The sequence below is a fragment of the Zerene cesonia genome, chromosome 28 (assembly GCF_012273895.1).
Source record: "Zerene cesonia ecotype Mississippi chromosome 28, Zerene_cesonia_1.1, whole genome shotgun sequence".
In the NCBI taxonomy this organism is placed as follows: Eukaryota; Metazoa; Arthropoda; class Insecta; order Lepidoptera; family Pieridae; genus Zerene; species Zerene cesonia.
The window spans coordinates 1,471,586-1,486,590 of record NC_052129.1 but is presented as its reverse complement, the minus strand read 5'-3'; the positions used below and the strand labels follow the sequence as shown (position 1 = coordinate 1,486,590).

The following is a 15,005-nucleotide window of genomic DNA, read 5'->3' as shown; positions in this document are numbered from 1 at the left end:
CTGTACTTTTATTTACACCCCAACCGTTATTATCGAACCTTTTTACATTAAAGTTACAAGTGGAATAGTGTATTTTTTCGAATTAAAAAAAGAACTACCAATGCATTGCTAAGAAACTGTTATTTTTAATAATAATAATAAAATTTTTATTTGCATAAAAACGTTACATGTGCATGTATATGAATCCTTAGGCTCCTGAACTAGTATAACACTATCTCTCAGGAGCCAGAGGCTTCTCCCAATTGTGTTCTTATAAATACGTTCTTAAACATGATAAAATTTTATAAGAATTATACAAAAAATATATATGATGAAAAAATAAACAAAGCATTGAGGTAAGTTAAGTAATTGCAATTTTTGCATGTAAGTGCATGTGTGTGTGTGTTATGGTGTGCCTTTCACTAAAACAATACACGTAATGTATTTATTGGAAGACTTGTGAGACTGGATGTGAACTTGGATGATTATTATTGTGGTTATAATTTTTTTATTTGTTTTTTTTTTATTTATTTATTTTGTTATTAATTATTGTAGATCACTTAGCATGTTTTCGGTTTCTTCGTTGTCAAATTTCTCAAGCCAAGTATTATGTTTTTTATTCTATTATTACTCACTTTTTTATTTTCAATTCTTTATTAATAATATTGTAGAAGTGCGGAGCAACTACAGTGTAATGCTTCTGTGCAAATCTTGTTTTCGTTAAAGGAAGCGGACATCGATCGACACGTTTGGTATTTACAGGTTGGTATGGTACGTCATTTTTGTGATAGCGGCGGAAGGTTTCATAAATAAAAAGCTTTCTTATACTAAGAGCCCTGGCTCTTTTATATATATCACTAGTTGGATGTTTGAATGGTAGATGGAGGCAGACTGAGTACTGCCCTTTGGGCACGCTCAGCTGATATCAGAAGCGATTTGGAAGCTAGATTTTTTATAAGCGTTTTTTTCCAAGATCGTTTAGGCATTTTTGAGTGAACACGTGCATTAGGAAGACACAAAACAATGTAAACAATTAGTCTAACCTCAAAGCAAACACTCATTGACTTCGTTACTTAACAACGCCATCTGGTGGAACTTTAATTATTCGCCAAAAAATAGTATTATTATTCGCCAATAGATGTCAGGAAGAGTCATAATAAATTAGGACTACTCAAACGCCTCCTATTTGTTAAAAAAGTAAGCTTAAGTCGATAAAACACGAATATGACATTTTCTAAAAAATATTCCTAGCTATATATAGATATATATATATATATATATATATATATATATATATATATATATATACTAGCTGTGACCCGCGGTTGAAACCGCGTAAGTCCGTATCCCGTAGGAATGTCGGTATAAAAAGTGCCTATGTGTTATTTCAGTTGTTCAGCTGTCTACGAAGTACATTTCATTGCAATCGGTTCAGTAGTTTTTGCGTGAAAGAGTAACAGACGCACACATACATATGCATCCATCCTCACAAACTTTCGCATTTATAGTATTAATGTTCGCCAATAGATGTCAGGAAGAGTCATAATAAATTGGGACTACTCAAACGCCTCCTATTTGTTAAAAAAGTAAGGGTTAGTCGATAAAACACGAATATGACATTTTCGAAAAAAAATTCCTAGCTAGATCGATTTATCGCCCCCGAAATCCCCCTATATACTAAATTTCATGAAAATCGTTAGAGCCGATTCCGAGATTCCAATTATAAATATAAGCCAAGCAAGCAGAAATATACAGGAGGTAATCAATTTCTTTCCGCTAATATATAATTCAAATCCACTCGAACGTTGCCAGCAATAATGGATGTAAACTCCGATGCGTACCAGGAGAAAATGGCGCGCAAGAGGTTGGAGATGCGTTATACTTGTGAGACAGTACTACTCTCTCTCTCACACACTACGCGAAGAACTACTACTACAGCAGAAGGCAGCAAGCAGAAGAGTGTAAACACATCCAAAAATGTACCAGGAATTCAGAACATGAGGGCTATCATTTATGTATTTATTTATTTGCATTTGTAAAAATTAATTTTGTAATTAATTGATTTTGAACAAACACGTATTTTATATACCAGGCAATCATAAAGCCCAGGCGGTGGATTTTACGCTTAGTATGTACGTGTGCGTACTCACCAGTACCGCACAGCCGAGACCCAACGAGTTATTGTAACCTTAGAGTGCACTCCTTGCAGTTTATGCAAGCCTAATATTTTAACTTTGGAATAAACAATTAAATTATATTTAAAAATTCGAATAAAACAACTACAGTTTCAACTAAATGCGTCTGCTTAGTGGTCCAAGAGAGAAGGGATTTGTTATTAAAACCAAATTTAAAGTTTATTATAGTGTAAAATTCATTCTTAGAAAGAACCATTGGAATATCGTGTTGGTTATCATTAATACAGAAACAAAATATCCAACCTTATTACACAATATATTGAACTTATGGTAGATAATCTCTGATGTTCAACAAGGTCAAGTAGAGGTTTAAAAATAACATAATTACTGATTTTCATATATTTAAAAATAATAGCACGTATGATGACAATCAAGAGGAAATCTACAGAAAGGAGATAACTGAAGTCGAAGACTCTTTAAATAACATTTTAAATAGTTTATGGAAATAATACTGAATTATTTACACACTATTTTTTTATTTTGAAAGTTAAAAGTCAAAAGTTATTCTGTTCAGAGGCCTTTATTATTAGGCGTAGAAAATGGTTTAATTTCAGACCTATGGAATGTGAAATATGAAATGGAATGACATAAATAAAAATAGTTTTAAACACTGACTCGATGATTTGTGTACTCGACTCGGTTTTTCAAAATATTTCAAGTTATCCGAGCAGAGTGAAGTATTAAAAATGATTATCTATTCAGACATTCTTGTGGTAAATAACGAGATACATGGAAGATCCTACTACGTAATGCTACACATAAATTTCTGATAAAAAAATCCTGCTCTTAATTTACAATTTTTAGGATTCTATGATAAGTACCATAGTCATATTACGTACATTATGAAAAGTAATTAATACCTGCCCTATTAGAGCAATATATTGAAGATGGTTCTCAAAAAATTAAGGTTCTTAAAAACGTTTTCCTAGATGAGAAACGGTGTGATCAGTACTCCATAAAGAGGTAACTGTCGCAAGTAATAGTGACTAAATAAAGTTAAAATAAAAGAAAAATTGAACTTTATCTATTTATTTAGTTAACAGTCGCAAATAATATATACTTAAAGTAGGTATTTACAATAATATGGGGTCATTCTACCTACGTAGGTAAAACTCATACAGCACAAACCATTCAAATTAGAAAGCAAATTACAATACACTTAGATTAAACAAGATACAATAGTTTATAGAATAAGGCCATTAACAGATACAGATTTTGTTGGGGTCGAGTTAGTAGAATTAAAACGGAAAGAGAAAATCATGTCTGAAATGGCCTTACAGCAAAAACTACGCCCGAATCCGAGAGCATTTCTCCGTATCAACTTTTTCAAGAAAAAGCTGTAGAAAAATTTATAAATAAACAATTCGCGCGAAGTTTTTGTAAAGATATCGCACCTTACAACTTACGTATAGAGGAATATTTTTATTTTATATGTATTGTCATTTAGTCGCCCTAATACTAAACGAAAATCATATAAATAATGATGATAGTAAAAATAGTAAGAAGATTGATAATAAATTTAAAATTCAAAAGCGAATAAACTGATAAGACACTTCCAAAATCCTAATTAATAAAGAGCTAACCTTTTAGATGACTAGAATCCGTAAAGGATAATTTTTTTCGACTAGCAACCACTTGACTTGTTAAACAACATAATATGTAGATTTACTTCCATTTGTGCAATGAACATTTAAATACAGTGCAATTAAATGCACTATATTAGTACCAAGAACATAAAACAAGAGGCAATTTGTCGATACTGTATATATCTACTATATATATGCTACAGGTTGTTTATGATACTTATTAAAATACACTTGATTTTTTTCTCAATAACCAAATAAAATGATATACCTACTGAACTAAATCCATAATAATAACGCAGGTCAATCGAAAAATAATCTTTAGACACAAAAAGACTCTTTCCCTTTATTTCGTGATATCTATGTAACAAATATTTCACAGAGCGTATAACAAAAGATATTTTATAAGATTTAAGGCCAGTATCACCACTTCCTAATAAAGTTACTGATAGTTTATTCGACACTGACTCATATATTCAAGCACAATTTGTCCTCATAACTGACAGATAAGCTAATCAGAACATATTCAGAAGTTGTGAAACTGACCACAAATCCGAAGCAACACCAGACACTGATACAAAACTTTAACATATCTAAATCAAAGTAAATCTACATATCCAGACCTTCCAGATCTGGATCTAGACCTCAACCTTATAAGGAGATCCGGGGATGTGCTCCTCCCCCCACTTGACGATCACGATGTACTCCCCTCTGTCCCTCACTACGTACCAGCATTCGTAGTTGTTTTTACCCTTATGCTTCAGTTGGACCTCGTCGCAGGGACCCTTGGGGCCGTAGATACCCACGTATAGGATATTATTACCTGAGAATAAAGGATCTTATAAAAAAGAGCATCATAAAGTTTTTGTACCTATTTTTAGCTAATTAGCAGGCTATCTGCTTTTATATATCATCAGCCCATATATATTCCCACTGCTGGGACACAGGCCTCCTATGAGGGTTTAGGCCATAATCCACCACGCTGGCCAAGTGCGGGTTGGCAGATGTCACATGTCGTCGAACTTTTGATTCTTGGACATGCCGGTTTCCTCACGATGTTTTCCTTCACCGTTTTAAGCAGTGGTGATGTTATCCACATGTGCAGATAAATTGAAAATCAATATATTTCCTGCACGCTCGTCCGGTCTCGAACCCCGACTTATCGATTTTGAAGTCCGAGGTCCTCACCACTGAGCCACCACTGCTTTTCTGCTTTTATATAATGTTACAAAAATGAAAATAAAATATTTTAAGACCACAAAATTGCTTGAGTAATCATTTATCTATAAAAATACAGTAAAAAAGTGGGCCACATTGCAATTGAATGTTGATCATCTACAGAGTTTCTTGCCGGCTCTTCTCTGTAGAAACTGCTTTCCGAACCGGTGGTAAATGTTATAACAGTCGCTTCAAAAGTGCGTCTAATTGAATAAATAAATGAGTTTAAGAGTCCTCCATTATATCTCACCCGCATCACCAGCGTGCACCGTGAACTGGTTGTGCTTGTTCAAATACGCCTTCTTCAGGCCCATGCCCTTGCTGACGACCTTCGTGGCGTCGGACTTGAAGTGCGGCAACACCGGGCCCTGCTTCTGCGCAGCTTTGGACACCTTTTGGACTGTTTCCACTGTCACGGAGCTCGTTTCTTGCGCACCGATCTCCGCAAGGTTCTCTCCTGTGGGGGAATTTTGTTAGAGGTCTGTAGGCATACAGTGGTAAAAGGAGTGGAGTGGTAAAGGCATTTTAGTTACAAGCAAGAAACTAAATTGAAATGGGACCACACGATAGGCACCAGCTTTCAAAGAAAATCACCAAAATCAGTTTACCCAAATAAATGCAGTCGAATTGAGAACCTCTTCCCTTTTGGAAGTCGGTTGATAAAAGTCAATGATAAGATAGGAAACAATAATGATATTTGAATTTATAAATCACCGAATTATCAGGTGGATTTATATTGGGTTAAAATATTCTTTGAAAATGATTATAGATAGTCTGAGTAAAGATTAAATTATATATTGATTTTACTGGACTACTAAGCTTTTAACTGACTGTTAAAATAGTACAAAACTCTAAATTTAAGCGTGCCCCGATTAACTTATACAATGAATAGGCACAGAAACTTTAGTCTAGATTTTTTTTTTTTTTTTATGTCATAGCGGGCAGCTGAGCTGGTGGTTCGCCTGATGGTAAGCGATCACCACCGCCCATAAACATTCGCAAAGGTAGTACCTGTGTGAATGCGCTGCCCGCTTTTATGGGGTAAGGGAAAAGGGAAGGATTAACGACTGGAAAAACTGGCCTAGATTATTCAATTTTGTCATATAACCCAACGCCCTAGAAAATTCCACGTACCTGTGGCCTCAATCTTGAAGGGCGATCCCACAATGTGGTGGCCGTTGTACTTGATGCTCATGTAGTAAAAACCGGGGGCCAGAGGCGTGTATCGCACCTGGATATATAATTACAATAAATAATACGAATAATTTGTTTTATGAATTGTTACCCTGTGCCTCGTATCGAATAGTCTCTCGCATGATGCTTCGTTTTTTAGAGGACTCAATTTTCAGACTGGAGTTTACAATAACCAAGAACAATTTAAAAGAAAATTTTACAGCAGAGTTAACTGGACGTACTAAAGAGACATAAATAGGTATATATTCTCCATGAATGAATACTTATACTTTCGTTTAGTACTTAGTTTAAATTCCTATTAATGTGTAATGTTTCTGCAAAATTTTGAAACCTTTCTTCTATGTTTTATATAAAATAAGTAATCACAAAGAATTATGATTAGATACATCAAAGTAATTGCTTACCATATTTTAATTCCTTGTGAAAGCAAAGAAAAACAACGTGATTCATAAGTATATTTGGCTTACATTGTACCAATTAAGTCTATTATTACAAATCCTACTATCCTACTAATATTATAAATGGGAAAGTTTGTAAGGATGTGTGCGTGTTTGTTGCTCTTTCACGCAAAAACTACTGAACCGATTGCAATGAAATTTGGTACGTAGATAGCTGGACAACTGGAGTAACATATAGCCAACTTTTTATCCCGATTATCCTACGGGATACGGACTGACGCGGGCGAAACCGCGGGGCGCAGCTAGTAGTTTATATAAGATCAATGTTAAAACTAGTTCAACATAAAAGATTTAGAAATCTCCAAAAACAACGATTAAAGGTAAAAAGAAGGTAAAAGCTAATCAAGAGATAATTTGAAGTATAAAAAATACCAAAATAAATCCCTCACCTTATAGCCCTCCTCAACCTCAGTGCAGTCCATGGCGACCCTTGAAGGGCCGTCCATTGTGACGGCGAGGATACCGCATCCAGCATTACAGGTGTCGATGATCAGGTCCGTTTTGGCGCCTAAATGGAATATTATTAATTATAGTATTTTTTTTTTCTTGTTTAATTATAGATACTTTAAAAATATTAAGAATTATCGTATGAAGAAAACGTGATAAAATCAAACCTCTTATACGTCTATGGAGTATTTCGTGATATGGGAAATTAAAATATTGAAGTTTATTTTAGGGTTATAGACCCTAAAAATATAATGAAAAAAATACATGTAAAGTTTTTTTTCTCATTTCGACACCCAGCATCTTGGCCCGCGTTGTCAAAGCAGATCCCAATGGGGTTAGCAACTTATCTATATATATAAAAATGAAACCCGTTTTCCTTGGTCACGGCATCACGCGTGAATGGCTGGACCGATTTCACTAATTCTTTTTTTGTTGTATTTGTTATTATTAGGAGAAGATTCTTACGGAAAAAAATATTAAGAAAAATAAAATATTTTTTTTTTATATGGAAAATTATTTTTTTTTGTGTGAAGGATTCAATTCAAATTGAATAGGTACTTATACCTAAGATAGGTGAGCTATACACAATAAAGTAGTGCATCATTGCAACGCTAAGGCGGTACGAAGTTCGCCGGGTCAGCTAGTATTATTATAACGAAGTGAGGATCTTACCAGTCTTAACTGTGCCCAGACCAGCTCCGTGAGCGTGGACAGCTGCTGGATCGGCATCATCTTTGCCAACCTGAGAACCAATAATTAAGCATAAACCTCATCTTCCTTCACCAATCGCCTTCACCGTCTTCCTACACAACTGTACATATTTGAGATAGTAGTAGCTTCTATATAAACCATTTGTTATGTAATAAACTGAACTCGTTTGATGGTGAGCGAGCCCATGAACAGACAGAGGCAGGGCCGCTGCATATCCGCTAAGGAGTTAAGAATTAAATATGTTTCTATAAATAATTTTAATAATTGAAGGTTAAGTTGGTTGGTTGTTTGAATTTAGCAACGTTGATGTAAAAATATACGTTAGAATTTTGTTTTTATTGCATTAAAATACGTGGATGAATTAATGCAAGTGACGTTTAATCATATTAAAGTGACCTATTTAAATTCGTATTCAGTGTGCCTAATTAGGTTAATGAATGTCTAGCAAGTCTAATTAGGTTTCTATTTATGAAACTAATGTCGTTAGGAATAGCAGATGGCTTGATTGGAATTAAATTAAATTGTATATTAATATAGTTACAGAAAACTAGCATTACAAGCGTAAATTAAATGTCGTAGGCAATAAGTTTCATAGACTACTAACGCCATCTAGTAGCGATTGCTTTGAAATATGCACAGATTAAACTGTAAGAATACGACAAAGGTGGGAGATTTTTATTTAAATCAATAGACAATCGAGCGCATTATATTTAGAAAATCTCTAAACTTCTTTAAAAACACTGCTAAAACTGCAGGAATTAAGTATGTACGTTGCTCACTAATTATATTAAAATGACCACGTATGAAAAGTGCTAAATATCCGAACATGACATCAGCAATCTTTCTTTTTCCAAGTCGGTTACATACCTTGATCCTCAAAGGCGATGCGGGTATATGCACACCATTGAATTTAACATTGATGTTGTGTACCCCGTTCTCCCGGGGCATGAACCTTATGGAGTACTGGTCTCCATCAATGTTCTGGATGAAGCAGTCATCCGTCTTGCCTGTTGGCGACACCACCTGGAAAATGGAGAGAATTTATATATCCAGAGCAAAGTTACTAAGAATTAAAGTATTCCAGAAGATACTTATAGATTGATAAATAATTCAGGTAATTAATGCTCTGATGCTTGATGCTTCTCATACACGTGGTGTCGGAGGAAAAAGTAGTGTATATGCTGAACTATCTTTAAAACAAATTTCATACAGATGAGAATTGCTATTAATGCTGTACCTTCACCTCTGACATTAGTAAAACTTACGCCTTACCAGAGAAATTTTTGCCAATCTGCACTGGGTATCAAACCTAGAACGTATATAGACATCCTCAACTACTGTACCACTAGGAATATAACTTTTATTGTTACTTGTATCAACTAACAAAGCCTATTTAAGAATGCAAACATGCATTCATTTACCTGATGGTAAAAGAACGCATTTAGATGTGGAAATAAATAAGGTAGATGGCTAATCCTTAGGGGACTACAATGAGTAGTCAGACTCCTAGTTTTTATTTATTTATACAGAAGTGTTTTAAAAAGCGTTACCAACGTCCGTAGGAGGGGGGGATAACACAAAAAATTCTAAAATGAAACCAATATCATATCAAACACAAAGAATCACGCCACACTATTGAAAATCTACGTAGTTAACCAACAAACTAAAAAAATGCCGTCGTATTCAATTTACAATTTGGGAACGTCAATTACAAATAGTTTTTCATTAATTAAATATGCAGTAGAGCGGTATAAGTTTAAGCAGCGTACTGTTAAGATCAAGGCATTGTCAAATTAGACTCCCTTAATTTCCTATATCCTATAGGATATCTTCTTTCTCTTTTAGAGGAAGTCCTAAGAGAAGTACCAATGAGTATTAAGTACTTAAGTTTGAGGTTAAAATAAAAAAACAGAGTTTTAATAATATGGCAATTAGAGACAGGTAAATTAATTACGATTAATTATTATTTAATGCAGTACAGTCACCTTGAGGATGACCTTAAATTTGAGTATAATATAGTTAGGTTGGTTTAAATTTATTATTACTATAATTAATTATAAAGATACGTTTATATGGAGGTTAAATTTTGTGATTTATTATACGCTTTTCGAGTTTAAATTTAAAAACCGTGGATGTGATCACACGAAATCATTTTTAATTTAAGTGAGATATAATTATTCAAAGATATAATAGTTAACAATTATATCAATAAACGTATTATTTACTAAAACAACACACGTATATTTCATAAAAAAAATTATTATATAATAAACATATAATTGCCGTAAAAATACGTGAAATTTACATGTATTGGAGTAATTCAAAAAGATGTCATTGAATACGTAAAACCGTGATTCCATTATTTGATTTTTGAATGTCATAACATATACGTTACTCAACGAAATTATTGCATATTAGTTAATTTTGGCATTAATGAATAAATTTCACATACAAAGAACACCCTAGCAAACCCATCCTCAAATAACATCGTGTCCGTCCAAGAAAATCCGCAGCTCTTATAAATAACGCTGGCCAAGTGTTGCCATATTAATTTTAATAACGCATCTCCCATTCACCGCTCATGAAAATGTGAGTTACGGGCGTCACGTGCTCTTGTTTTATTGCATTTTTTACAAATACCCGCGTTGGACGCAACTGGGCAGAAGTGGACTGATGGGAAAATAAGTTGGGAATATCGCCTTTGGAATATTGAAGAGTTGATATTGAGTTCGCGTGGGCTCACTTTTTTGTGATCCGAGTTTGTTAGCGGTTAGCAAGGTGGTTAGTAAGGTAGTTAGTTAAGTTGTTAGTAAGGTGGTAAGTAAGGCGATAAGTGGGAGGTAAAATAAAGAAAGCCACACGAGCATAAATTTTGAAATTGTATTATGTTTTATTCGAATATTTATCATTATGAAAATGCTGAAAAATCTACACATAGTAGCTGTAATAACATAGTTCATTACTACTTAAAGAATTCTATTCGTTAATCCTTACTAATATTATAAATGCGAAAATATGTTTGTCCCTCTTTCAGGTCGCAACGGACTCATATTATTTTTGTGTCTGTAAGTAGTAAAAGGAGAAAAAGAAGGCTAGAGAGTGACAATATATGTAGGGAAAAGATATAACTTCCATGGTTTATTATATTTGACAACTCGGACGAAGACGCTGCGAAGAGCTAGTATTATATTATTAGTTATATTCAATTTACATAAAAACTTTCTAAATATTAAATGAAACTGTACTAAAATTAAATACTTTTTGGCACACTTGTACTAATATTGTGATATTTGAAATGTTGCCAGCTGGATTATTACAAATTGCATGGTTTCTTGTTCATTCTAGATTAATAAAAACGACTGATTTAACCACTGTTAGTAATAAGTGTAAGAATGCATATTTATCTATCGCGCAAGAACGGTTCAAAGGATCTGGATGAAATCTGAACTAGAGATAGATTAGTCATATCGTCAGTAATAGAACAGAAACTACAAGAATCACGCAAACGAAACCAACTCTCAAAAGACTTATTCATTCAACTGAATTTCCTTGAGAAGCGTTTTTGAATTTTAAAATTATGAATTAATTATAAATGAAAATAAATATATTAAATTACACATAAACATTTAGCACCCGTTCGGAAGGCAGTTTCTACAGAGAAAAGCAGAAAAGAAACTCTGTGTGCATTAATTTCTAAAAATACTAGCTGCGCCCCGCGGTTTCACCCGCGTAAGTCCGTATCCCGTAGGAATATCGGGATAAAAAGTTGCCTATATGTTATTCTAGTTGTCCAGCTATCTACGTACCAAATTTCATTGCAATCGGTTCAGCAGTTTTTGCGTGAAAGAGCAACAAACACACACATATCCTTACAAACTTTCGCATTAATAATATTAGTAGGATTTATATTTAACAAACTACTAAACCTTAAAATTGTGAGATCTAGACTAATTTAAAAAGGTTCTGTGCCCTTTTTAGTAAAAAATAATTACCAAAATCGGTTCAGCCATTCTAAAGTTCTAACAAAACAGAAAAAGAAATACAATCAAATTGAAAATCTTCTTTTCGAAATCGGTTTAAAAAGCATTAAGCGATGAAATTTCGCACTATCAACAAACAGCCGTAAAATCTATGAATACAACTTATCTGTGGGCAAAGATAAAGGATACCATACAAAATCATGTTCACACAATAAATCACTGACCCCATGTTACACTGCCAGTTGTCCATCGGGCATTGGTGAGGGATTCAACGTTCATATTTAATATTTGGGATAAACCTTTGTACAGGAGTACGTCACAAGAATAACTCGCCTCTCGTTTCGATAGATTTATTGATGGCGTGATGCTTTACAAATAAAGACGTTAGATCGTGCAAGTGAAAACGGGAAAGCTTGTAAGTGTGGATGTATGTTAGTCTTTTAGGCGAAAACCGCTTGTTGTATCTGTATGAAGTTTGGTACAGATATAAATTATAGTCTGGATTAGCATATAGGCTACTTTTTACTCTACCCTACTTACAGATAGTATTTTATATATATTTTTTAACTATATCACCTACCAACAATATGATGTATGTTTCATATATTCTGTAGATAAAAGGTGTAATTTGAAATCCATAAAAACTAAGAAAGCTTTCACCGAGTAGGATGGTGATTTCATGAAGGGCATCTGAAGACCAGTACTGTCTGATACAAGCTTTTCACAACAATAGTTTAGACTTGAAGTAAACTGCAGCATTTTGCTTCCTTATGAGATGTAAGTAACTTGTTATGTAGGTATGTCAAGAGTCCACGGTATGAGAAACAATAGACGTTTCTATATTTATTTTACAGCATAATCTAAGCTCATGTTATAAAGAGGAAACATTTTTATTTTTGTTACGTTTGCAATGTTGTTACACGAAAACTACTAGACTTATTCAAAGCTGCATCTTCAGGCTGTATATACCACGAGCGAAGCCAAGGCGGAGCGCTATATTTATCTTAAATCTTGTAATAAGCGCGAACATCACAACCTAATAAAACTCCATACTCACAGTGCCACTCAATTGTCCCTTAGCACCATTCAGCCTGATGTAGAACTGGGTTGGTTTGTCCACTTGCGCCGAGTCAGGGAACTGCGCCACCTCCAGGAGGTGAGCGTCTCCCACCGCTGGACTGATGTACACTTTGAATGGAGAGTCTGGGATGTGCTGCTCGTTGAATTTCAAGCCAATACGGTATTCACCTGGAGGAGATTGTTATTATAATATACAAAATTAACTACAAAAATAATTATTTTATTATGTGAATAATAACTGTACATTTTTATTGCATTGGGATCTGAACACAAAAAATTATGCAATCTATACTTAATATTTTAAAGTTGAAGAGTTTGTTTGTTTGTTTGTTTGAATGCACTAATCTCAGGAACAAAAATTTGGATAATTCTTTCAGTGTTAAATAGCCCATTTATTGAGGAAGGCTATACATGTATCACGGGCGAAGCCGGGGCGGATCGCTAGTCACTAATATGTTCAATGTCCTCTCAATCTATGATGTGTGTGTAATTTTAAATAAATAATAAAAATTTTACTAAATTAATTCTCTAGAAAAGGTCACCCTAACTAAAGTACGACTCCAGTTTCTTTGATGTGACCAAATGACAATTAATAAAATTAACAAATAAGAAACACAAAATGAATTACGAATAACGGTTGAAAACTGACGGAGCTATCGAGAAACAGAAACAGTCAATTTAACAGCCTTTTACGTCTTTGGGAACGTCGGTTAAATAGATCTTTATACGCAAAATTTTAATTCTTGTTAATGTTAATGTTATAACATGACCTTATTCAGTTGACTTTACTTATAAATTAAAAGAAAATTGTTTCAATTCAAAATTAAAACAGAGATAATACAACATTTTTATAAATATAGACAACTAAGCTGATAAGCTATATTCTCTTATTATCATGGTTTGGTGAATACTTTAATCGATATTATAAAATTAAATTCTGCTTATATCATCAATGCGAAAGTTTGTGAGGATGTGTGTGTGTTTGTTGCTCTTTCACGCAAAAGCTACTGAACCGATTGCAATTAAATTTGGTACGTAGACAGCTGGACAACTGGAATAACATATAGGCAACTATTTATCCCGATATTCCTACGGGATACGGACCTACGCGGGTGAAACCGTGGGACGCAGCTAGTATATCTATAAAGTTAATTGCGTTTCTGCTGTAGTGCCAGGGTGTTTAGATGTCAAATTAACAAACCTATTATTGTATCACCTACAAATAATACTCCACTTGAGAGGAATATCGATTTAATAATTATAAGATATAATAATTAAATTTCGTTACATTAGCTTATTATATGAATAACCAGTTTCATCCCGTGGTTTTACTCGTGTGGTAGCCCACAGTAAGAAGTTCAATGTTAATCAAAATTATATCAAACTCAGCACATATATGTTCCCACTGCTGGGACACAGGCCTCCTATGAGAGTTTAGTCCATAATCCGGCTGGAACTCAAACATTTATTTATTCAATAACACATCTTATAGAAGGACTTTTATATCGTCATAAAACTTTTAACATTAACCACCATTTCCAAAAACGGAAGATAACCACATCGAATCCACACAGTTTTTTACTCCACGCTTATTTTTAGTAATATGATCAATTTATCCATCCAAAGACAAAACACACGGAAACTGTGTCTCCCATAAATATCCCAAATAACACGCACCTGGTAAGTAGTTGCTTCATCAATAACAGATCAAACGATATAACTTACTAATCCACCAAAGTACCGACGCTATTTGCATCGATCTAAAAACTCGTTGAAAATGCGAAAAAAACACGTACAAAAACTTCATTAGAATATAAAAACTGTTTTTCGGGGAGAAACTGTCAATCGTGATGAGCCACTAACGATGGATAATAATTCTTCTTCGAGTCGCTGCGAAATTTAAATTTTGCGTTATTTTTAGAGATCCTTTAAATCTATATATCGCTTTAAGACCACGAGTCATGATCTATCTTTATATACATATAACTAGCTGCGCCCCGCGGTTTCACCCGCGTAAGTCCGTATCCCGTAGGAATATCGAGATAAAAAGTGGCCTATATGTTATTCCAGATGTCCAGCTATCTAAGTACCAAATTTCATTGCAATCGCAATCAATTCAGCAGTTTTTGCGTGAAAGAGCAACAAACACACACACATCCT

At 34.0% G+C, this 15,005-nt stretch overlaps 1 protein-coding gene across 6 annotated transcripts in view; it reads right to left on the bottom strand.

Moving 5' to 3' along the window:
* Window positions 1–3,187: 3,187 nt before the first annotated feature.
* Window positions 3,188–15,005, bottom strand: part of LOC119837630 (filamin-A) — a 69,042-nt gene continuing 57,224 nt past the window's right edge. For all 6 annotated transcript variants that reach the window (XM_038363318.1, XM_038363316.1, XM_038363317.1 and 3 more), the window contains 7 exons: window positions 12,823–13,013; window positions 8,653–8,808; window positions 7,747–7,816; window positions 7,017–7,135; window positions 6,110–6,206; window positions 5,226–5,432; window positions 3,188–4,580 (listed from right to left, as the gene is read on the bottom strand). In XM_038363318.1, coding sequence (XP_038219246.1) covers window positions 4,396–4,580; window positions 5,226–5,432; window positions 6,110–6,206; window positions 7,017–7,135; window positions 7,747–7,816; window positions 8,653–8,808; window positions 12,823–13,013 — 1,025 coding nt within the window. In that variant the 3' untranslated portion in view covers window positions 3,188–4,395. The remainder of the gene's footprint in view (window positions 4,581–5,225; window positions 5,433–6,109; window positions 6,207–7,016; window positions 7,136–7,746; window positions 7,817–8,652; window positions 8,809–12,822; window positions 13,014–15,005) is intronic.